Genomic DNA, 26330 nt, shown 5'->3' with positions numbered 1-26330 from the left:
TGAAGCAAAATCTTGGCTCGATATAAGAGCTCAAAACGTTTCTACTGGAAGCGGGGTTTTGGTGTAAGCTGATCCTGCACAGTCTCAGCAGTTACAGGAAAAACTCAATAAAAATAAAAATGAATTTGTGTGCGTGTTTGTGTGTGTGCAGACGTACTTGTAAAAGGCCTGGTTCTCCACCCCGCACTTCCATAAGTGCTTACATGCTGCAGGGGTCGAGGTGTGAAATGTCAACACCAGCTTCTTCTACACAGAAAAGGACAAAGACAGAAAGAGTGACAGTGAGGATGAGAAATGAGCTTACTGGAAAAGAAAAAACTGTGAATAAGGACAAGAAAAGAGCTGAACGTAATGTGAGGGAGCTGTGCAAAATGCTGACCCACAGACCCTAAGCTGTAAGCTTGGCAAGATAAAGTCATTCGGTCACAGTGCTCAGCATTAAAAGGCTTCTACCTTGCAGAACATGGGTTTTTATGGACTAAGAGGAGAGATTTATTCCCGTAAGCATCTAGTCTCTGGCTCTGCAAGTCTGGGAACGTGGGACGCCAGATCAATACTGTTCAGCAAAGAGGATAGAGGCAGAGACGAAGCAATGAAATCAATAACATGAGAATGAGATACTGTAACAGAATATGATATTATACCGCTATAAGTGTCTGTTAAAATAAAAAACACTTCACTGTTAAGTTGACAGCAGTGAAAGGGTCCAGTCTGTGCCCACTTCATCAGCTATATTGCGCAGCCCCCAAACTGTCACATATCAGTTATATTAGGTATGCAGGTGTGATTTACACACATGTGCTTCAGTTGCCATGTGTGTGTTCACAGGTGTGTGAAGGCGCCAGGACTGCGTGTTAATCTGCCTTTGGTCCCACTTTGGCTGACGTGCAAAAGCGCTGACTTGGATTTTTTTGGGGGGAAAAAAGAGTTAATTGAAAAAAATCATCCACTGAGGGGAAGAGACCAAAATTGTACATTCTAAAACGTGAAAATCAACTCAGATATCAGAAATGTATTTAACTACAATAAAGATGATGCTATTTACTCTGTGTGCCTACAGTAAAGGACCAATTAGGTTTATTAAAAGATCACGATCGTGGTTCAAATACAGCCTTTTACAGCTGCAACCACTTCTCTGCAACATGCTTTTCAGACATGCATTTCAGATTTGATGTACAGTAGTTGAGCTAACCTTGAAAACTGAAGTAAGTCTTTTTTGTTCTTTACATATCACAGCTGATTATGAAACTGAGGTCCATGCACAGGGTAAGCCATGCTTGTGTGTTAGGAGTTAACTGTTGAGTCAGCCAAAAAGAAACTGACCAAGAATTTGTGACTTTGATCTCATAAAAGTGTTTCATCTATATAACCTGCAATCAGCTCAAAGTGGGACAGGTGGGTTTGGGTAATCAGAGGAGAGGGAAGAGTGAGGAGTGACCTGCCACATGGTGGAAAATTCAGGAAACAAGCATCAACACACAAATCCTCACATAAATAAAGTACACACACACCCACACAGTCAAAAGGATGAAACGGTTATGAAAAAATTGAATGAGATGAATGAGGCATGGATAGAGTTATAGATTAAGCAGCGAAACATTGCATGTTAATCTATAGTTCACTGGAAGTCAGAGGGTGAATTTGATTACATGGTGAACAAGACGGGGACGGAAGCCACAGAAGAACTGCGATCATATGAAATGAGAGCAGAGAGAACTTTTATATAACACACCAGACAAACAACACTTAACAACAATATCATGAAAAAAGAAATAAAACATGGATAAAAGGTTCCTCCAATTATAAAGTGAGGTGAGGGCAGGGCTGCGGGTAAAGGTGTCAAATTGAGGACTTAAATACAACAACGATTTGCGCTACTGTTTTTACTTGTATTTACTCACCAGAGATGACTATGTTTACACACAGAGAGAAGAGACAGAAACACAGAGATAATAGTGCATCTTCAGCCTTTCACGAGGAGCCGAACAGACAGACAAGGCAGACAGACTGACAAGTTAAGCAGCGATGAAAGAGCGGAACTGAACTTCTGTAATGAAGACAACAGCTTTGACACTCATCGATTGGCTGATTGGTAGATTTAAGAGCAAAATGGCTTTAGCTGCAAGGATTTTCAGGTGTTTTTGAGCCGCTTCAGGCAGACTGAAGGTAAAGAGCACATCGGTTGTAAATCCTGAAAAAATAAAGTATGCAGATAGACGAGGCACTGAAACTGCTGCTCAGAATCTACCACAGCTCTGTTGGTTGATAAACATCAAGCAACCAGATGAAGCATGTGTCCCAAATGCAAGACATCCGCTGTTTGAAAGTTAGTACTTGCTTTCTGTTTCAGTTTGCAGACACCATGTCATATACTGTAGTTTATCTTTGTTAGGGATGCGGTGCAGTGAAGGAGTCTAATATTTGGGCCACAGTCAGCACATAATGTGAATTAGGAGGTTGTAACACACCCACCATCCTGTTACAGTGAATCCTGCCTGTTAAGGAGATCTGAAACAGCGACACACATATACAGTGTGTGTGATGGTGGACAGGATAACAAACAGTACAGTCACTTAGCACATTTATCTGACAAAACCATTACACAGATGAGGATAGGGGAAAAGGGGAGGGAGAAGGAGGAAAGAAGGAGGAAAGAGAATGAAGGACGTCCATTTTGCTCAGGGTTGGCAAACAGTCACTAACACACAACTGATCTCAAATTCTGCAGTCTGACTGTGCAACGTTTGCCTTTGTAATAAGTAATGAACACATGTTAGAAGTTTATATCTAACAAGTCAGCAGGATGTTGATTACTTTGGTGCAAAAATGCACAATTCATCATCAGGACATGGAGGAAACTATACATCTCACTTGAGTCATCATTTTTAACCTTTTAGAGACACCTCGCTCACCTCTTTCTGAATGCCAATGACGTAAAAGGTTTTTCCTTCAAACTTCAGCTTGCTAACGTCAGCCCTGCAAACAAACACAGAGTTAAGACTTTGAAATATCTGCAGATGAGAGTTAAATATAGGCTAAATGCTAAACTTAAAGCTTTAAGTACATTTAAAGTACTGCTGTCATTGGTTGTGTCATTGTAAAGATGTCTTCACAAGAAGCCACCCAAGCAACACAAGTTCCAGTTGCTGATGTCATGGAGAAAAAATGCCAGTTAAAAAAAATATTGGGTTAAAGGAAACTTTGATTAAAGGAGCAAATGTATATTTGTACTATGGTTGGCCTATAACTGTTAACCAGGTACAAGTAGAGCAACAGAATAGTACCTTTAGGTAGGCAACCTCCTTAAGACCAACAAACAGCATCACAGTCTGAAGTGATTACACTCACTCTCAGAAAGTTTGGTAGGATTTGCAAATAACTGCAGCCAAACAGATTGGCAACACATTGCAATCAATCTGCGTAAGTCTGCACTGATGAGCAGAACTTGCTTACAAAGCATCTCTTAGCAACAGAGGACTTGACTCAGCTGGTTGTATTCTTTTTATATTCCTATATAAAACTAAGGTTGCTAAGCGCCTACGTCATTTTGCCATTAAATCGCCATCTATGGCCATTTATCACAGTTATTCGCTGTAGTATCACAAACTGATTGCAGGTAATTGCCAACGTGATGCCATTCATTGGCAAATGATAGCAGAGTTCCTATAAAGCTGCAACTATTTTAAACGTGATGACTTTGCAAATTAAAGTGCAAGTTCATTGCACTGTCATTTGTTGGGCTGCGTTCATATTCTTTTTAAAAAAAAATTTTACACACATAGCTCATTTCAAAAAATATTGTGTGTTTTTATCAGTTTAATTACCAATGGTGCATAGTTTAAAATAACACTCTATCAATTCTTATTACTTTTGATAGATAAACTACATTTTTCTCCTTATTCTTATGAACTTTTGTTTAAAACTATGAATATGGAGGTACTACAACTGCTGCTTAAGGAAAGCATGGCTATAGGAAAGTGTATTTTAACACTCTGTAGCAAGATAATCTTATAGATGTCACGTTTAAATAAACAAACGGTTCTGCCTGCAAGGAAAAGTTAGAGATGATTATTTTAATTTGCTTCTAATAAAAATTATAAGTTTAGCAATACTTCAGCGATAAATCATAAATATAGAGTTTTCTGCAGTTAGCTTTGTTAGTGATTAGACATTTAATATTTATGTTTAATGATTGACAATTGTGGCTACACAGTGCAGTGGTTTGCTTTTTTCCCAGCACACAAAAGACTCCCAGTTCGAGACTGGAGACGGTAATCCGTTAAATGCTGTGAAGGGAAGGGCGTCTGGTGTAAGAATCTAACAAATCAAATATGTGGAGCCTTCTGCTGTGCTGACAACCTGTGATTAAGGGAGCAGCCAAAAGAAGCTTTTTACAGGTTGATGTTTTTACCATTTGAGGAGGTGAATCCTCTTGTTTCCCTGGAAGACCACAAAACCAGTGGCTGTGAACCCAAGAAAGGCAGTAGAGCCTGTAAAGTCCTGAAAAAAACACATATGGCAGCATGTAAGGCAAGTGGACTATCTATGACCTCATTGGTTGATGCACAAAATCCCATGTTTGTCATTAAACTTTTTAATTAATCAAGAACAAGGCAGTTAAAATACAGACTGATGGACTAAATCTGATGTAGTGAGGCAAAATCAAAATAATAACTTCCACATCATTAATCATCAGTAAATCTCTAAATTTGTATTCATCTCTATATATCTGTGTAAATCCCTCCCTTTCCCCTGTGTGCTTCCCACATCTTAGTGCTTACTTACTTTATCTCCATAGATCTGCATGTGCATGATAATACAGTACTCGCAGTAACAGCTATTTCCAGCAAACTAATTTAAAAAAAGCCTGCCAGACAAGAGTGGAACAGATAAAGGGGATCCTTCCCACTAGACAGACTTTAAATATCTTGTTAATCTGCTTTGTATCCTTTGATTTGTCTGTTCACAAGAGGATGTCCCTATTTCACACTTCAGCTTGGCAGAAGATGAACAGAAAGGATGAGAGCGAGCCATGAGCAAGTTGTAAAATATTGTTTTTCTTTATCAGATGCAGTCTGTTCAATCTATTGGGATAGCACAAGAAACAAAGAAACAAGTAACAGGAGAATGAAGCAGAATAGCAAGTGTAACATATCTGATAGTACAGTCTAGTTTTAGCAATTTAAAGCTGAAAGACAAATCAATGACACTGACTAACCATGGTGGTCTCTGATCAGTCAGTGAAGTCACTGTGTCCTCAGAACAGTGGCTTCTTTATGGACCTAGTTTATTTAGTTTTCAAGGAGGGAACATTAACTAGCTGGCTTGGATGTGATAGCGTAAATTGCACATAAGCTCTTGGCCTTAAATTATTTCCTAATCTGCTTGGAGCAAGTATGTGAGGCCAGGTAGACAGGTGCTATAATGCGACACGCCACTGGATGGAGCTGTTTCTTTTTTGAGCAATAGAGACGTTTACGGAATTGCTAGCTTGCGTCGGTGCAACACGTGTGTGCAACGGTGTTTTCGTGTAGTAGTAGTAGCAGTGGGTTACCAGTGTGGAGAGCTATTAATTGGTGACAGCTGTCGGCAAAATATTATTTTCTTGCAAAACCTCCATATATTCATCTGGACACTTACTTAATCTGTGTCCTGGGCTGGTTAATTTTGCCAGCTGCACAGCTGGTGCGATTGTCCATAAAATACAGTATGTACCATCTGTCTATAAGGTCACAACAAATTGCACAGGCCCAACCATAGACTGTGTGCAAAAAAGATGAATGTAGCTTTTGCATCTGAAAAGTTCATCCAATGCATAATTGCCTTAAAACGTGCATACTTTTTAATGGCCAGCAGGGGGCGCCTCATGTTGGTGCAAAAACACTTCTGGGTGTATACAAGTCTTTGGGAAAACAGCCCTTGGCTCTCTTGCTCTGTCAGCTCAGCAAACCCTTTTCTCATGACTTTATGAGCTCAACCCTTAGTTTAAGCTTGTACTTAATAAAATATTACTTTCTTTTCTAAAAACTTATGGTCATTATTAAAATGGAAAAACTATACTCACTGGCTGTTGAGCTGTACATCTGAAATTATTAGTCAATGAGTGTGTGGTTTCACAGTCAGATCCAGCACTAGCTTTTTAGATGGCAAAAATACTCACCTCAAAGCTTTAGAACGGGAGCTCACTAATCAATATATGACACGGTGGCTACATCCATCTTTTACATACAGTCTATGGAACACGCAACACCCTATGATGACGAAATCACACGAACACAAGTGGATACGCACATGCTTGTGTGCATGGAAAGTATAACACCCACATGAAGCCATCTGTGTGAAAATCAGTGCGTAACCCATTATGTGTAAAGCTACTGTGTACTGTATATATTCTCCAGTTACGTTACCTTGCATGGGTGAGGGTCGACTCCATATGTTTCAAGACTGTGAGCCCTTTGGAGCATGTTCAGCTCTGCTAGTTCAGCACACTGGCCCCTGAAAGAAAATAGAGGAAAGGAGAGACCCAACTTTATACACTGACAGACTGAAGAATATGTTATTAAGGTGTTCCTATGTTGGATTACTTTCAATTGGATTTCACTTAAATGTCGGATACAACCAGATAGAAAATCAATACATGCAATTATCTTATTAGAGTTTTGAGATTTAAAGGTCAATATCTAGTGAGTTTGGTTGTGAACAAATTTGCGTTGACTTTTTATTCTAAGGATTGCTATTTTTTCTCCAGAAAGAACAGCACTAACCCTCCACTGCTAGGCTAGTTTCTTTTACAAGGACAAGGTTGCTTGTCGTACTAAGTCTACAGTATTTAGACAATATCAGTTTAAATAAAAGTATTACAGAATTTTTAACCAATTAAAGTGAGTACAATTATCTCTTATTATTATAAAAGGAAACAGTCATAACAAACCAGGCAAAGGGGTTGTGGGGGGGCGGGGCATTAATGCTTTACTTGCTCATTAGTCTACGTGCTGCAAATTAGGAAAATGAGTGTGGTACACTGGTTCACTTCAAGACTCCAGACATATAAATCAACTTTAAAATTGCACACACATGTATTGGATCTGTCTGTGCAGATAAAGGAAAGCATAAAAACCATTACAGAATGCCTGTGGAAATGTAGCTTGCAGACAGAGTGTTTCCCATTCAAAAATCACCTGAAGTCTCTCTACAGCTCAGTACTGATCAACATGCTGTTAATCCTGTCAGTCGTACCCATCGGCCCAGACAGAGGGCACTTGGCATCATCTGCCTCTGTGCTGTGGGAAATGAAGGATTTGTCTTTGATGTTTTATAATCACTGTTAAGTGTGACGGTCACGACATTATTAATCGCTGCAGCAACACACAAACAACCCAGGAGAGGGGATTTATGTATACAGTACTGCATGTAATGTAATGTAGAAACTTATTCTGTACCTGTAGAGTACATAGTCTATCTACTGAGTACATGCTTTTTTAATGACTTTTTACTCAAACTATTCTTTATTGCAGAACCATTTTCCCTTCAGGAAAGGTAATCACATGGTTGAAAAGAGGCGAATAAGGGTTCAAAGATACAGTTGTGGTACCCAGAATGCCTAGCTTTTGTTCATATGCAAAAGAACACAAGACGATCAAATTTATCAGGGATGAGTGATTTTCATCAAAATTTAAATTCTGTAGTAGTAACAAGCAAGGTGTCTAAACGGAGCATGAAATAAATAATTCATGCTCATTCCTCTAAGCTAATGGATGTTTTTATTTACTTTCAAACAAATCTCGACTGAGAATACCTTCTCCAGTGCAATGAAGCTTAAGTCTCTGGGTATCACACAATTCTGTGTCTAACCAGAAAGAAAGGCAGCATTTTATTGTCTGCTGTGTAGACAGTTGTCTCAGCAGCCTGTTATAAAACACAGATCACAGGAGTGAGCATAGCACCTGTCACCAACATCAAATGGTACAACAATAAAAAAAGTACTGGTGGCCGCTAGTGCTATCCTTCAGCCTCCTAGTAGATGCACCTATGGTATAAATGTGCAACTACTTCATCACCTTGTTATTGTGTTCTCAAGATCTTCAAAAAAGTAGCTGCGCCAAAGCTCAATTAATTCAAAAACCCTACATTGCCTTATCATCGAGTTATCACATTCACAAACTTGGCTGTACACACTGCCTGTCTGCCTGGCGAGGTGATAACAATACCCCCAAAAAGCCCACAATAGACCAAAAAAGCCTTCTCCAGACAAACAGCAAAACCACGAGACAAAAAAAAAGATATTAGTCTTTCACCTGAGCTCATTCTTGTGAATTTCCATTATCTTCCTCTCCAGTTTGAGGGATTGTTTAGGGAACAGCTTGAAGTCTCTGATGTAGTCTGATGGGTGCTCCTCTGGGTCATAGTCCCCAAGCTCAGCTATAAAGAGAAAGGGTGAATTCAGTAAAAATATTATCTGAAAATAGGTCAAATACATCAGGAAATGAGTATACAGTGTTTGATAACTTATATAAAGAACTAATTTAACACACCTTGACTGCATATATAGTGTGAAGCTACAGTTAGTAGTCATGTTGCTCAGGTTAACATAAAAACTGCATTGTAAAGCAAAATTAAATAAAGAAAGACATGTTTTATTTTGCAAATAAGCTTTACTCAACTTGAACGTTGCATATTAAGCAAGCTTATAATTTGTAACTTTAATTTTATAGTACTTATTCCATTTACATGCAACTTCTTCTATATTTCTATTGTAGGATTGCAAATGGCTGGGTCAGAACAGTTATAGACTGCAAGCTATTATTAGGCATGGTCACATGCCTGTTTTGTATTTGTGTGTAAAGGGTTAGAATAGCTGTGACACCATGAGTGCAGCGGGTGGCTGGACTAACGGCTATGGTAAATGGTAAATGGCCTGTATTTGTATAGCGCTTTACTCAGTCCCTAAGGACCCCAAAGCGCTTTACACTACATTCAGTCATTCACCCATTCACACACTGGTGATGGCAAGCTACATTGTAGCCACAGCTGCCCTGGGGCACACTGACAGAGGCGAGGCTGCCGGACACTGGCAGCACCGGGCCCTCTGACCACCAGTAGGCAACGGGTGAAGTGTCTTGCCCAAGAACACAATGACCGAGACTGTCCGAACCAGCAACCTTCCGATTACAAGACGAACTGCCAACTGTTGAGCCACGATTGCTCTGGCTACGACCATATTAACAGTTAGGGTTAAAAAACTTCCAGTTTTCCCCCACAGAAAAATAGAAAGCTCATATAGCACCAAGTACAAAATGCCCGCTGTAATATTAAACAGCTTTGTATCATCAGCAAATTTCCTGGTTGCTCAATCTAAGACAAAGGCCCAAAGACAGATCTTTCCCTTATTTATTTTTTTATTTCCACAGAATAATATACTTATGAGCAATTGACTCAAATAACAGATTATTGTTGTGCTCATTGAATCCACTAATTTATTTTTTTTAATGATATCTTAATTAAGTATCTTTATAAAGGTTTAATCAAAAACTTGCCTGGAGTTTAATTAAACAATAATCCTCAAACTATTCCCCAGCTCTATAATCAACACCCTGACAAAGTAGGACAGAGACCTGTCGTAGTTAATCAGAGCAGCCAATGATACACTGCAGACATGCTCTGTTTTGAGATAAGTGAACCAGTCACACTCTCTTCTCTGGGGATATGAGCCAATCAGAGGGTGTTAGCACAGTTCAAGGATTTGTGTATGAGCCACAAGGGTTCATTTATATGATACAGCCCAGCTAATTCTTTTCTTAATCCATATTAAAGCAAGTGGCTCTGCGCTGTGATTCAGCATTAAACGGTTACGTTTAATTGACTGTAGAAAAAAATCTCTTCTATTCCTTTTCCCAGTAGTCCACATACATCTACTTTAAAAAAAAAAAAAGTAGGATAATGACAGTGTGATGCTGTGAAATGCAGCCGGTTAATGAGGACAAACTTAGTCAAACAGGGGTTAGACTGTGGTTACACAGAGGTTGGATGAAAGTTAAGTTACATTTGATATAATTAGGTAAGATCATTGTTTGGTTCAAATACACAGTTAAGCACATTAAATTAAATGAGTGTTGAATTTTACCCAACACAGTGCAAGAGGATGCTCAAATTTAAAACTATAATTCTGTAACACTAGATTAACAGACTGCGTAACTATACATAGTAATGACAGTTAGCTGAACTTTTTAAATGCTTGAATAAGACATACAAGTATTTATAAATCAGTAAGATGTAAAAAAAAAAAAAAAAGGTAAAAAAATGTTTTTTAAAAAAAGCACATGGGTATTTCAGAATAGAAATCTTGAATTAAACAAACTTAAAACATCACTTTGAGTTATAAAGTTATTTCAGTAACCTAAAAGAGGTATTTTACTTTTAGTTGGCATAATTTTTAAATTTCCTAAACGTTTGTTCTTTGCAATGAGCTTGTTTATTCAAGCTTAATGAAGAAAATGATAAACCTGCAAACATGTGGACTACAGTTGATATATCTGATTTTACATGTTAAAATTGTGTTTGTCAGTGATTTTCTATAAATGACATTAAAAAGCACTGATGATAAAAACATCAGATAGACAAACTAGCATTAGATAGTGTGGTGTTGGTGGGTAGTTGGATATTTACAATCAATAAACAGTATCTCCTCCACCTCACCCCCGCGGATAATGTCAGATGGCCTCCTCTCACTGAGGTTTATTCCTGCTAAAAGGGAGTTTTTCCTTCCCACTGTTGCCAAAGCCCTTGCTTATATTGGGTCATATCATCGTTGAGGTTTTCTCTGTTTTCTTGGTATTATCTTAGTGTTGTTGTGATTTGGGACTATATTCAAATTTTGATTTAATTTAATTTATTTAATATTTAAATAAATATGGATTAAATAAGGAAATAAATGCATTTGCAGGCACAAACAGTGATTTGTTAGTAGTTATTTTACAGCTTGTGCTTTCAGACTTCAGCTGATTACTTTTGATTTGAGGCTACAGACTACAGATTTCATTGTCAAGAGTCAACAGCTCAGGCACCGTAACTCAAATTTGTAATTACAGTTTCTTAACTTAATTTGATGTGTTCATTCTATTCAAATTATGAAGCACTTTGCAAATGTGCATTCTGGAAAAGGCTAGAAAATATTATCCTTATTCTTATTCTTATTACAGCCACAACCCAAGCAGCTCAGTCATTTCAGTAATAGCAGCCCTTATAATTTACAAATGAAATTGTGTAAATGTATATGTGTGATTTTCATTTAAAACTCCAACATGTCACCAAGGATGTAATTGTGAAATACTGGCTACATCTCTAATACATCCACTATGAGTAAGTCCTCACCCTGTATGATGCAGGCTCCCAGATATGCAGCTTCAGCAAAAGGACACAGTAGACGACCATGATAGATGTCTCTCTTCAACTGAAGGTACAGGAGATACCTGGATGCACATGCATGCATAAAGTTACAGAAAGAAATTCTTATAGCATAAATACAGATTTTTATTTAAAATAAATCAAATAAATAAAAGACGTTTAATTACAATATACTATATAAAGCCACTGCTCACATTATGAAGGGGAACCAATACCCCGCTTTCACAATTTCTATTTCCAAATAGTTTGGATGAAAATTCACCATCCAAAGAGAAAGTAACAATCTGAAACTGTTGCCATGGTAGTTAAGGAAAGTATAACTATGGCAACATACATCTTCACCAGCAGAATGTGGTACTTTAGCTACTATGGAAACACCTTCAGTGCTACTGACATGCAGACTTGTCTCGTGTTAGCGTGAAGACAAAAAAAAAGTGGGGAACAGATGAGTTTCCAGTTGGGACGTCACCACTGAGTCAACTGACTCATCAAACTTGTTTTTCATTGAGGGAAAGACACAGGAGAGGCAAAGCATAAAAGATTGAATGGAGCGAAAACCCTGCTGCTGTAGCTAAATAGTTTTATTTATAGAGTCAGAGTGCTGCTGACTCTATAAATAAGCACCATGATCTACATTTAGATAATTTTTCTTTCTTTGTGCTTCCTCTTATTTTAGGACATTGAGTCAGAATGTCTGCGTACACAGATTTGCTTTTCAGGTTTCTTAAATGACTTAAGCATAGAAAAATCCAGATTAAGATTTGGTGCACACTTAAACACAGAAATGATGTCGTTATTCTGCATGAAGATAAATGTCCGAGATAAATTTAAATTCTACAAAAAGAGCACCTTTATATGCTTCAGTTTGCAAGTATGAATGAATAATGTCAATATAGTATAAATAATTGACAAAACATGTCAAACTTCTTCATGTGAGTGCATTCTTTTACACAAATAATGTTAAAATTACTCATGTGTGTTATATTGGCTAGATAAGTAATATAGTCAGCCTGACTCTGTAAAATCCTTAGATAACGATTAAGTGCTGACTTTGCCCTTTAATTCCAGCACTGTGAAATATCTGTGTATGAAAATGAACAGAGACACACAGTCAGCATTTGGTGAACTCTGAACTGCATATTTAATTAAAAACAAAAAAAAGAAGTCCCTATGCACTTTTCTGCCATGCTAAAAAATTACACCTGTTAGCAATTAATATCTGTAATGTGAGGTACCAAACACCTAATACCATAATCAATAATTACAGATCTATAGAACAGTGGGTTAACTTTTTCATCTATCTTCAGTAGTGCTTCATATACAAGAGTTAAAATTACATCTTGCAAACTGGAGCAGGCACATTTTACCATTAAAAGTTTGGGGATTTTGATGATGGGAAAAAAATTGCTCCCAGACATAACTCCATATTGAGAACTCGACAGGATTTTATTACTGACTGCATTTCCTTCTGAACTTTTCCGACTCATCTCAACTTCATCTTCCACTTCAAACTTATAAGTAGTGTGCCAGTGTGATGCTTTTCCTTAGGACTCTAAGAAGAGGTTGTTTGTTTCTTTAGGACACGTGAATGAACAGAAATGGACACGCAGCTCTTTCAGAGGGAGGAAGAGCTAATAAATAATACATCTGGAGAAAAACTGAAGCAGAATTCAGCTAAGTTGAAATTAGGCAAGAAAAGAGGGATAGGTTCCAGAAATATCTCAAGACAAAAATATAGGACAGAAAGACGCGGAAACGTGACTTGAAAGGTGTGAAGAGACACCTGAGGGTGGAGGGGGAGATGACAGTGAGGAAGAAGAACGATCGACAGCAGGAAGGGAGGAGACACTGGGGGCGGAAAGACAAAAAAAACAAGCGAAGGCAGAGAGAAAAAAGGATGGAAGTGAATGGATGGAGGAATTGAAGAGAAAATTAGGACTGATAAAGAGAAGCAGAGTTGGTAAGACGTAGGGCAGAGAACACAAGTCCCTGCTGGGTGAGTGTCTCTAATTATCAGCGCGCCTGAGAGAAGCTTTGTGTGTTTGGCTCTGTTTTGGCTGAGGTGGCGCTGGTGGTGGAGCAGACTCTCTCCAAATCTTTTATTTAGTTTGTTTACTTATATAGTATCTTCATAGGCTCATCTACAGTTTCGAGAGCCTTCACGTCTGGCTCAGTGTATAACACCGGTGTGTTTGCACTGTGTTCAGTCAATGCCCAACTTTAAGTAATCAATCACTTGAGAACATTTAATAATGCATACTGAAATAGTTTTATAAGTCATATATTAGTCTGTTTTTAGACAAATCAGTCAGACAAAATTAGCCAAATGTCTTCATCTGTCACTAACATATTTTTATTAGGTATAGCTTGCTAGTACCAAGTTGGACTTTCCTTAATTCTGCATGGCAAATACATTTTTCAGAGGCTTTGTTTCATATTGACTTCCACTCACTGGATATTTTCAATTCTTTCAACTCCTCTCTCTAGAGATATTTGTCCATGAAAATCCTCTGAAATACTTTACATTTTCTCTCAGCCTGCCTTCTTTCTCTGTCACTCATACGCCATTGCCAGTGCTTGTTTACCTGGTGAGTTCTTCCTTGATTTTCATTGGCTCATGCGGGTAAAACTTGACCCGGAAGCACATCGTGTACGGCTGCTGAGCTGCTGGAGACAAGAAAGACACGATGTTGAGATGGAAAAACTAAGAGAGACCAGAAACCGTAAGGAAAGTTAAAAGGCTGTTAGAACGTGGAGGAAAAAAGAGGAGATAAGCTTGACAGATATGATAAAGGGAATCAGAAGGAAAGTAGAAGATTTTAAGAAACAGATAAGAAGAGGAAAGAAGAGGAAAGATAAATGAGGGGAAGAGAGGACAGAGGAGCCATGAAGATTATGTAGAAGAAGAAGCTGGGGACAAAAACAGAAACCACAGCATGTCTCCAATACTGATTAGTCACCTCATAATTACAGTAATTACTCACACACACACACACACACATGGGCATGTGCTTCACTTGAACTGGGGTCTGTTTCTTCTCCTTTGATCTGAGTCCTAAAGCATTTCATATCTCTAGGAGAGGATTTGTGCTTTGAATAGTATTTAAATATGCACCGTAACATACATACACAAGGTTACATAAGCGGTCACAGACACACACACATATACTCAATAACAGGCTGAAGGGTTTGGATCAAATGACAGCGATAGCTTCAACTCCCTCCTGAGGTCTCACACAGCTCATCTGCTTATAAACATATTCAATGTTTACCCTGTGAAGTTAGAACATTTACAAGATATACAAACACCAAAACACCGAAACACTGAGAGGAAACCATCATACACAGCAACAGATTTAATTATATACAGTAATTGTATATAATGCATTATAAATAATTTACACTTCCTGAAGTGAAAATAGCACAGATAAGATTTTTTTTTGAAGTCTGAATTTATTTTATTTTGGTTATTAAAGAAATAAAACATCTTAAAGGACCCTTTACCCATCTCAACTCCCATTTGGTGTCTTTGGCGCTTACTTACAGTTAAACAGTTAACTGATAGCTTTGGTCTGAGGATCTAGTGATCAAATGCCAGAATTTTGTTTGCTCGATATAAAATTTTAACTCCATGTTTGGTTCAAAGCGTAGATCAAAGCATTGCGGAGATTTGATGTCACTTCCTGTGTGGCAGCTTTGGAATTTGAATTTTCTGATGGACACAATCAATCCAATTTTGTGGTTTTCTACATTTGCTTGCTTTGAGGATACTCTTTGCCAATTTTGAGAGTGGAAAAAATTGTAGCCTGTGAACTATGTCAGAAAATCTAATATTATGGTTACAGACGCCACGGGGTCCCTATCCATTATAGAGGGTCTGTAGCCTCGAATTTGCCTTCTCTGACACATGAATGTTGAAAGCTAATATTTGAAAGTTTGGGGTTTTTTAAGTTCATATCCATAAATGTGCCTCCGGGTTCAGGCCTTTGCTAGTGACAAAGTGTTGAAGGCTATTAATGAAACTTGGGAAAAGGGAATGAAAAAAATGATATGGAAAATTTGACCTTCTTTGGGTGATTATAGACTAAAAAGTCAGCAGATGAAAAAAAATATATATGTTATTATATAATTAACAGCTACAAAACAGCAGGGATGGTTTACAGAAAGACATTTAAACCACGAGAAATAAATCCAACATAACAGCTGAATCACCTGTGCTTCATACGCTACAAATCTTAGAAAAATGAAGGAGTTGTTTTGTCTTTGCTGTTCTCACAGGCGAAGTTTACACACGTGCACATGTGAGTTATTTTGAGTGCACATGGAGAGATTTCAAAGAGGATGAGGCAAAGGAGACGCTTAAAACAAAGATGCAAAAGTATCTGATAGGCATTCTGAAGTCAACATCAAGGAGGAAGAAAGTATCATTTCACATGGGATAGAAATCATCCAGAGTGCCCTCACCACTCTCCCTTTAATGGCAGGATCCTCTGCGGTATTATCCAGCTATGAAAAACAGCACACATCTACATAATACATGCTGAGCAATTTGAAAGAGCCAATCCTCCCACCCGCTCCCAAAGAACTTGAGCTGCTTATAATTATTTCTCAAGCTTAAGGGACGAAGAGTTTTTTTTGGAAAACATTGTAGAGAAAGTGAATTGTGCGCGAAAGACATGGCCGTGCAAATGTGACGTTTGCCAACGTACGTAAGCTGGGATGCACAAAGACGAAATAAAACACAAGTGCACGCACACATTGAAACCTAATTTGGGAGTAAATCCTGCCACAGGGAACTGATGTGTCAGTGCAACTCAGATCTATTCAACAACTCCCCTCTAATCTCGTTTTCTTTCTTTCACTCTGTCAGCTTCTCTCATCTCAAACCGTCTCTCCAATCTCCTCTTTTCGCTCTATTTTTCTTCTTTCTTTAGTTACGTTATCTATCACTGTCTCTTTTTAGTACTTCCCCCCCCTTGTTCCCTCTCTCTCCCTTCCAGTTTTCACTGATATCCTCAGCCTCCCCCTTCTGTCATCTCACACATGTTCCGATGGAGCAGAATACTTCGCTAATAGCTCTTTTATTAATTTATAACAGGACAGAAAGAACAGGACAGTCATTAAAAGGGTTAGTGAACTTCAGACTGAGACACAGAAAGAAAAGGAGGGTCGGAGGAAAGCCGCTGCAATCTTTCAACACAAGATAGAAATGTAAAGATGTGAAAGAGTAAGTGGAAACGAAGGAAAACAAAGGTGAAAACAAGTACCACTCTCTTATTCACCTTTGTATTGTGTCCTCTTTTAGGGTACTTAGATTGTATGATTATATGTGTCACATTCTCAAGGTTATTATAGTTATACTGAAAAAACATTGGCCAAATCTATCAGAGGCAAACATCAAGAGGGGAAAGGAGGCTGTGCTCAGCTTGAAAACAACCCCTCGGGCTGTTTGTGTAACTCTTATTACAATGTAAAAGTGGCCTCCAGGGACACATTAAATGCCACTCTGGTGACCTTGAAAATGTGAAAACTTGACCTTTCCCTAAAGCCAAATAGAAAGGTTAGCCATGAAACCTAATCAAATGGAACAAGTATAAACAACAATAAACATTGAGCTAAACTGAAGCCCAGACACAACTAGAGCTGCAGTTTCCTGGTAAAAATAAATAAATAAAAAAAATCTGGTGTGTTTGTGTCTCCATCGCTTCTCGTTTCCTTAAGTGAATCTGTTTTCTCTTTGAGGGTGAAACACACCCATGCACTTTATTGGGTACTGTGATGGACCCTTCTGTTTTCAAAACATGCTTAATTTTTCATGCAATTTTATTAATTTTCATCCATATTGCACTACTGGATTTAAAACTCACAATGATGAAAGATATTATTATTCCCTACCATGTCAGTGTTGTTGCAGCACAAATTAAAACCCTTCAGATCAGGCAACATTTTTTCAATCTTCTACTGCCCAATTTTGGTGAGCTCGTTCAAATTGTAGCCCCAGTTTCCTAATCTTAGCTGACAGAAGTAGTATTCAGTGCTAGAGCAGCAGCAGACCACACCAGGTACAACCCCAGTTCTCTTTGAGTTTGTCGTTTTAGTTTAGTTTAGCTTCAGTGTCCTGTTTCCAGAAGATAGGAAGGGTCAAGGAAAGGCATCTTCTGCTGCTGTGGCCCATGTGCTTCTAAGATAAACATGTTGTGTGCTCAGAGATGCTCTTCTGCTTAGATTGTTTCACTAAGCGGTTATTTGAGTTCCCTTCCTATCACCTCAAATTAGTCGCATCTGACATTAACAAAGAATTTTTGCCTGGAGAACTGCTGCTAGTGGAGTTTGGTTAATTGGTGATTCTAAATTGCCCATCGGTGTGAATGTGAGTGTTGATGGTTCAGTGTTTCTATGTGTAATAGGCTAGAGCTCGATTTTAACTTCAGCAACTTGTCTTGAGCATGCCTACATGCCTAAATGCTGCTATGTGATTGGTTCATTAGATATTTGTATTAATGAGGTGTTGTATATGTGTACCTATGTCACTGCATATTTCATTCACATATTTCATGGACAGAAAATGAATTTTGTCTTACATCACATTATCCTAAGGACTTGTTAAACAAACAGAATAGTCAAAAATGGGACAACAAAACAGACAAATAAAGTAATCAGATAAAATCTGCATCCTTTTCTCGAGATGGAAAGTAAAAATATCTTTCCGGTTTGTGGTGATTGTTATGAAGCTTTGAATGAGGCCTGCACATAAGGCAGGCAGGCTGTTTACTTGTTTTTGTACTCTCATAATCTTGTCTTCCACTGCAACGTCTTTGCAACGTGTGACTTTTTTCCTTTTTAGGCCACTTGTCCCTCTGGCAGTTTTTTGTGTTTCTGAGAAACAGTTCTCTTGTCACTTTGTCTGTCTTCATTGTGTCTCCATTGGTCTCCCTGCGGGACTTCAGAGGAAAAACTCATGTCCAACAAGTGGGTGGGTGATAAAACTCTTAAACCTAGATGATCTAAAAAAAAATTTTTTAAATTATTATTACATAAACAAATAAAATGTATCTGTTTTTAATTAATAACAAACAGATTTTTTTGTACTCCTTTAACAACTTTAACAATGTTGCGCGTACGATGTTATGGCCTTGTTAGAGTCCCTGTGGTGGTGTCGGCTTGTTTGCCATGCTTGACCCCTCACACCAGAGTGACCCTCTGGAGACAAATGCACGGCATAAGAAAACACACTCACACTCGCAAATACACAGACACATGCATGATGCTTTGCATCTGTATACACACATGCTGACACAGAAACGGAAACAGAAAGGGCACTCACACTTCATCTGCCTCACTACGGGTTTATTGGGCTCCAGCCAGTGCTGAAAAAGAGAGAAAGACCAAAAATGTTACCCTAAAATAATCAAATTTATACTAAAGAAACTACAGGACTGGATTGAGAGCTAATTCCAAAATTATCTTAGAAAATCTAATTTGTATCATTGGTAGATCTCTGGTATTTTAAACTGTCATAAAAAAGATTATTACTACATTATTACTTTAAGAGACTGATTTAGAGATTTAGGGAGATATGATGATCTTATATTCCTGAATAGAACCAAATTTGACCTTTTTGATCCATCTTACTGTCAAAAGCATACAATTCAAAGTATTATGTTACAGTTTCTGGACTGCATGACACTGCATGTTCAGTTTGTCTTAAAACACATTTTCCCTTATTTTTCCTTCCTCGCTTTGCATTAAGAAAAAAAAAACAGTCTAGCTGAGCTTCTGCTACGATCAAGCGTCTGGTCTGTTCTTTGTGTGGGCTGTTTGAAATATGGAGACTGATCTTGTTATTATTTGGCACTTGAACTTGTAATGTAATGTATCAGCTGCTTCCAGACTGATATTCAACATTCATACTTTGCCTGTGCTGACTCACTGCCACTGTTTCCTGTTAGTAGGTGTGATTCTGCCGTAATGAGCTGAGTGCTGTGTGTAAGTGGAATTTCTAAATTGAGGAGAAGAATTTGTTAGCCGGGGTAAAAGAGCAGCCAGATTTAGAGGAAGGAGACTCCTCAAAGATTACAGAGAAAAAGATGCTGCACCTTAGGCCTGATTTAGACTTCTGCTGGTATATTTTTAAACCTTACGCCGTGGCAGACGTCGTTGCCGGCATTTATGCTTGTGCTTGTGCCCCCAGGGTCTGGTTTTTCCACTTCCTTTCACATTCTCCTACGTCGGTTACGATAGCACTCTCCGTCCAGGTATCTGCTGACATTTGTGAGTCGTTATATTGATATATATTGTTATCCTTAATACTGAGATGATAAATGTTATTCTCTCACTGATAGATTCAAAAACTATTACAAAAAAGTAGCCAGAAATGCACATGAGCAATCAGTGGTGCTGAACAGTAGGGGTAGGGTAGGCATAGTGTTTCAGAGGGCTTTGTGGTTATGAAGCAGACTTTCAGCAGAAGCATAAATCCCCACTTTACTAAGATGTGGCTGTTGGAAAACTAACTACATACTTATAGACTGAAGTCTTCAGTAAAAAGTGAAAAATGCGGTTTGAAAGCACTTTTCATAAACATACATTTCTCTAAATATAAGCGTTGCTCTGACCAGCTGTGTAGGTCCTGTGATCACTCCTCTGGTAACACCTTTATGCTTTACCTTTAGTGTTTCCAACTTTTATTTTAGGTTTTACAAGAAAAATGCATGTTTGGTTTGATAAATCCACATCTAGTTAATGTCCCCACCTCAGTTTGGCTTCACTTGGACAAACAAAAGATCTGGGCTCTGGGAATAAATGACAGGCTTTTCCTGATCCTTTGTACAAACTAGTCTCAATTGGTAATGAAAATGATAACAGATACCATGCTTATGGTGTGTGCAGTGTGTACGGACAGGTGTGTGTGTGTGTGTGTGTATCATAGTTACCCTTTGTTTCTCGGGATCTACATATCGAATACCAAAGTAGTCTTTCTCAAGCAGGTTGTAGTGATTGCACACATGGTCCAACAGGAACTGGCCTCTGGTGTCTCTCTGCAAAGAAATAAAGCGCATCGGTTTAGGACACGTGACCCGTCTTTTGAGTTATGCTGATAAAAACCATAAACCTCTGAGCTCAGTCTGATAGATGCTGCATGACTGCATCGTGCCCACAATGAACCCTCATGGGTAATACTCCTCTGATGCTCTCATAATTTCATCACAGTGAAACATGTTAATGGAAAGAAATACGTCAGCACCCTTTGTGTCCCTTGCTGCTGACATATCTGTTATGATGGTGTTCTGGACACGGCCTCCTAATGTGCCAATAAATACAGTCTATTTGCAGGACCTAACACTGTGTAATCAATAAGCACCCTGCATTTAATGCCAGCTGCTTAGTCAATATCTACTCATTCAGATGCTCAGTATGATTTTCCTGCTGAGTGTACTGACCTGCCTACGTCTTAGCATTCTCTATAACTTTGGATATATCTAAAGTCTAAAGATTTGCTTTTTGTCTGCCTATTTTATAGACAGTGTTTTTGTTGTTATTATATTGTACTTGCCCCATGTATGTGCAGGCAAACCGTCTAGATTACACCACAGCTGACACCAAATGTCAGCTGGGACAGTTGGATGAGCAGTTTTAAAAAAAATGATGCTTTTTAGCTCATTTAAGGAAATACATATCAAAACAAGTACACATTTAATTTTTACTTTTAACCTCTTGACTAAAGCTAATATTATGTGCATCAAAGATCCCAGCTCTGAGTGTGTGTGTGTGTGTGTGTGTGTGTGTGTGTGTGTGTGTGTGTGTGTGTGTGTGTGTGTGTGTGTGTGTGTGTGTGTGTGTCCTATAACTGCTCTATAACCTGCTGAAGGAGGTGGATTCTGTGCTTGGTTTAGCAGAACTGATTGATTCACTCAGATATCATGTCTTTGCCCTTGAGACTGGAATTTACTCATCACCCGGGAAGCATCAGCGTCATCACATACAGTCAGACCCACAGCTGACCAAATCTCATCAACAAAACTGCCTGTCAGCACATCGCCTAATCAGGAAACTTTAGTTGGGAATTTGGATTTTTATAGCACTTCCTAATATAACTTACAGTCTAATTTGTGTCTGACTTCCTTTAAAATTCCTAGTTATGCACTACCTAGAATTATTTTTATTACCAGGTGAATTTAATTATGCTGGAATTTTAGGTGAAAAACATTGAAATTCCATTTAATTCTAAATGAATTAGACTCTTAGTTAAGGGACATATTATACAGTCTTATTGAATATAGCAAGAAAATTGCACAAAAGCAAAAATGCATTAACATATTTCACGTGATTGCACAGATGGATGTGCTAAGGACGGCTACATTTTGTGCACTGAGTAAGCAGCACACTCACACGTTAAAAAGCATGACTGTGTGTCAGTTACTTCTAAAATTTATTCAGCTGCACTAACAAAGTCCCGCTCCCTCTGGCTTGACCAGGTCTCGCTTGAAAAATAGTTTTTAATCTCGATGAGGCTTTTATCTGGATAAATAAAGGATGATAAAAATAAATCACAAGTTCATCTGGATTGAGAATGATCTGTTTCAAAGGTTATAAGAGCATCCTATATCCTTATGGTGCTCTTTTCTGTCCAGTGGCTGCTTCATCAGCAGTGGTCAGTATGAACAGCACCTCATCAGCAGCCAAGGTAAGGTCGTTAGCTTTGCTCTTTATTTCTATTTTCAGAGATTTGCAAGTGAAATGCAGTGTAGTGGCTGACATCAGCTGACTTTGTTAAATGGCTTTAACAGAAGCACATTTTCAGCACATTTGCACGGCTGATTGTTTGTCAGACTAACGGCCCTGAGCCTCAGATGTCCCATATATTTGACCGGATTTTAATCTTTAAGAAAGCAGAGCTTTCTTTTTTTGCACTATTTAGGAAATTTTTCCTGCTCTGATTTTCCTCATTATTCTTTTTCCCACATTGTTGGAGCTACAGTGCAAAGTCTGCAAAGAATAGTAGCATGGACCATTTTCCATCTGGTTGCTCCATCGGCTCTCAACTATTTCATCAGTTTCGGTGCAGTAATGTAGCTGCTTGGAGTTTCTAATTGCTTTGTGCACTAATATTACAAATAAATATCTTTTCTTTTTTTTACTGAAATCTAAGGTTGTGCCTTTAATCTTCCTGATCTAATGTAAATCTTAAAGGCAATTGTGTGTCATTTTTTTTTAATATTACATGTGTTTTCTGCTTGTAGGTAGACAAAAAAAAACCCAAAAAAACAAAACCATTTCTCAATTAAAAATTAATTTCTTTCCAGGCACAAAGCCCATGCAAATATTTTGTATTAATACTATATGCCTAGAAGTTACACAACATCTACAGCCTTTATTTTAAGTACATCAAAGCATCATTATCATCACCGCAGCATGCCACAAACTGTGAAATCAGTTCATTTGCTGACGTTGCATTCACTTATCCTCAGTTTTACACAAATATTAATTCCTGTTCATATGTTGAATTCTGTAAATACTGTAATGTTTTTGCCAAGACAACCTTTTAAATACATTTCTTAGTGAGTCATGCTGCATGTCTCAGTAAACAACTCAGCAAACACACTGTTATATGTACTACTAGACTCAAGGTGTTGACAGAACAGCCTCTGAAAATAAGATGTTTGCTGTAAATGTCACAGCAGCCACTCAAAAACCAACAGTTATATGTGTCCAGGACACCGTGGCTGTATTTGTTACGCACCAAATAAAGCAAAGCAAACATTAAACACAGCCTTGGTCAATTCACAAAGATACACTGTTGTAACAGCCAGAATTTCCAGGTCAGTGCAACCAACAGTAAAGGAGAATCAGCTAGATTGTTTATCAGTGCTGGGAGTACCAAATTACTGCTATTTAAGAAAAAGAGGTTCAAAAACATAAATCGTCTGTGTCTTAACATTAAGACGACTGTGTTAATGTCTGATACCTGCACAGGTATCTGCAGGTGGTTTGAAACATGAGCTGCCTCTGAAGTAGCCTTATTTTGGTCAGTGTACTTTTGCATTAGCCAGAGAATACATGTAAAGATTAGCTCAACCTATTAATATTCAACCTGTTCAGTGGTCCTAAACAGCTTCAGGCAGAGGAGTTAACTGTTAATGCATACATGATTAAAATACACAAATGACACTAAAACCAGGTACACAACTACAAACATAATTATTAGCTAATGCTATGCCTAAAACAGTTTGCTAAAAGCACAGGATGTATTTTAACTTCTTAAAGTCCATGCTTCTTAGCTAATAGTGTTATTTATGAGTTGAAATTACAAACTAAATATAGTGGATAAACAGCTTTGTTACCTGAAATGATAAATAAAACCTTTAAATTATTTTACTAAACATGTGATTAGCAGAGAAACTGCCAATGAACCAGGTGAAATTGTAAAGTATGGTTAAACTGTTAAAGGTAAGATTAAAAAAGAAAGACTTAAACACAATAATGAATGGTAATTGCTATAGCTATTAGCTATAGCTGTAAAATGATCAGGGTTTTTGAATCCATCTGACAGGGCTGCGGTCATCACAGTCACATCACCACCTCTTAAGATTAAATTTTGATCAATCTGTGACACAACCAGCAAGGAAATTGGATTGTGGTTCTGGACATCTGACATCCTTTGAATAAATCCAGGTCCTGAGATACAAAATGCTCACATTTGTTTGCCAGCTAGTTGCTAACTGTGCCTGATTCTAAGTGGATTAGTGCTGAGCATACAGCAGATTTTTGTTTTATAGATTTTTGAGTCAATAAAGAGGCCTGTTGCAAGCATGTAACAACACTACAACAGCACTCAGACAATAAAGTTGTGACAGTTCAATGATGAGCCGTAACTCACTGTAAATCCTCGTAAAGATAAGCGGAGCTGCTGACACCACTATGCAACTATTTTCACACCATCATTAAATATGTTCACCTTTTCCTTGGTGAAACCTGTCCAGTTTAATTAAACCATTTTTTATATAATACGTGACGTGGAGGATTTTGCAGGGGTGTTTGGTTGAATACAAGATGCCAAAACTGTATTAAAAATCTTCAACAGCAGTCTTAGGTGGACTTAGGTGAACATCAATTGGCTGTCAGTAATCCTGTTTGCTGCATGTCCCTACTGGCTGGTCCAGGTTTACCAGTATATCACCAGTAACATTAGTCAAATGTGTCCAAGCTGCGATTCTCAGTGTGTCCATGTTCACCTGTGGGTTGTATGTAAATAACCTAGAAAAAAATCACTCTCTGTCTCTTTAAGCTGCACTTCTCCATCAGCATCCATGCATTTTGATGTGTATCTGTCTACATCTCTTTAGGATTTTTTTGGCTGATCCCTGACAACAGTGTTACTAAGATGTTAAATCTGAAGAGCAAACAGAGAGAGATCCATGGAGGGAGGAGAAAAATAGACGAAACGGAATAAAAACAGCCACGCTGTGAGCTGCTTCCAGCCAGATCATCAAACGACACTTTTTCTCCGTCTCGTTCTTGGGCAGACGCTCGTGGAGCAAAGAGTGTTGGACTGACGCCAAGCAAGAATAAAGAGAAACAAACCAGACAGAGTGAAACAGGGCCAAACATACTGAGAGGCTGAGAGCAGCTAACATAGAGCTAGAAGAACGAGTGAATAAAAAAGAGAGACTGACTGGTGAAGCAGAGAGGAAAAGAGATGTAAAGAGTCTATGTCATGTCCAACAAGGCCTGAATACATATTTTATATATCCAAAGGCTGGGCATTAAAGATTAACCCAGTCATCCTGTCTCTACATGATCTCACCTAATGATGGCAAAGTGCTCTTCTCTCAGCCCCGCTCAAAGACAGAGATGCATACACACTCTGCAAATAGAACCTCGGTGTGGAGCGAAGTCAGTTTAGCACAAGCAAAGTGCACTTTGACATGTGTGCTCGAGTGTGTGTGTCCATCCACTACCATGGTTAACCTCCTTACAGCCAGTCCAGTCCAGATTCTGGCCAAATAAACAAAACAAAAAAAAAAAAAACCCCATTAAGACACAGATGTTTTATTGTGTCTGTCTATTATTCATTTACAAAGCTAATTACATTTTGGGAAATGAACTTGGAACACATGAATTAATGCCCAACTGAAAAGTTGTGTGGAAACACGTAGTTTTCAGGGTTTTCCCCCAAATCTTCTATTTTAATTTGAGTATTTGAGTACTGTAGTTTTTGAATGTTTGAATGTTTTTGCCTAGTCAGCATGAACATTTTTAAGTGTCTAAACAAGGAACAAGTAGCAGCAATGTGGAGACCAACAACTAAAGAAAGTTAATAACACTCACCCATCCTCGCCTTTTTGTGACAAGAGGCGAAATAAGCAATGGCGGCATAAAATGCGTGGGTCCAGACTCAAACTTTACTCATCCTCAAAGTAATTGAAGAAACTACCAATGAGAGGGCAGGATGACAACCAGAGCCTGGAACGTCTGATCAGCCATCAGTGGCAAAGTGATGCAAGTGCAAGTGATTTCTAGGTAACCTTCTGATGTGTTTACCACCCTGTCATATCGCAATCATCTGCATTTTTATTGTCGTATATTAATTGTTGTCTCTGGCCATCACGTTGCTGATGTCATCACGCATCATTCTGCAATATTCCAGGTTCAGGTTGCCTAGGGAACCTTGTAATGTACCTGTCAACCTGTCATATGCCAATTAATGGCATCATTCACCTGCCTAAGTAACTGAATTATGTACATTAAGTGAATTAAAATAAAATAAACAATCGTGAAATTTTTAAACTGAAAATCTGAAAGTGTACATTGTGCGAGTGGGTGTTAAAGTGTCTGGTGCTGTAGTGAAGCCGAGAAGAATCAGGCTGGGATGTGTTAAGGGATGTGCTGATAGTTGCTTCCTGTGTAAACGCGACTCACCAACAGCCTTG

At 38.3% G+C, this 26330-nt stretch overlaps 1 protein-coding gene across 6 annotated transcripts in view; it reads right to left on the bottom strand.

The window, feature by feature from the left end:
* Window positions 1-26330, bottom strand: part of frmd3 (FERM domain containing 3) — a 60805-nt gene that overhangs the window by 20277 nt on the left and 14198 nt on the right. Inside the window, exons 2-11 of one of the 6 annotated variants that reach the window (XM_040031673.1) lie at window positions 20334-20438; window positions 18725-18767; window positions 13986-14067; window positions 11368-11465; window positions 8295-8418; window positions 6408-6495; window positions 4412-4500; window positions 2913-2976; window positions 2473-2586; window positions 158-246 (exon numbers count right to left, since the gene is read on the bottom strand). In XM_040031673.1, coding sequence (XP_039887607.1) covers window positions 158-246; window positions 2473-2586; window positions 2913-2976; window positions 4412-4500; window positions 6408-6495; window positions 8295-8418; window positions 11368-11465; window positions 13986-14067; window positions 18725-18767; window positions 20334-20438 — 896 coding nt within the window. Of the gene's footprint in view, window positions 1-157; window positions 247-1901; window positions 1911-2472; window positions 2587-2912; window positions 2977-4411; window positions 4501-6407; window positions 6496-8294; window positions 8419-11367; window positions 11466-13985; window positions 14068-18724; window positions 18768-20333; window positions 20439-26330 lie in introns of all 6 variants that reach the window. The other 5 variants (XM_040031675.1, XM_040031676.1, XM_040031674.1 and 2 more) reach the window with 5 other exon arrangements.

This window comes from Simochromis diagramma, unplaced genomic scaffold (genome assembly GCF_900408965.1).
Source record: "Simochromis diagramma unplaced genomic scaffold, fSimDia1.1 OVJJ01000284.1, whole genome shotgun sequence".
Taxonomy (NCBI): domain Eukaryota; kingdom Metazoa; phylum Chordata; class Actinopteri; order Cichliformes; family Cichlidae; genus Simochromis; species Simochromis diagramma.
The sequence above is the reverse complement of the archived record's forward strand: the minus strand, read 5'-3'. Positions and strand labels throughout refer to the sequence as shown.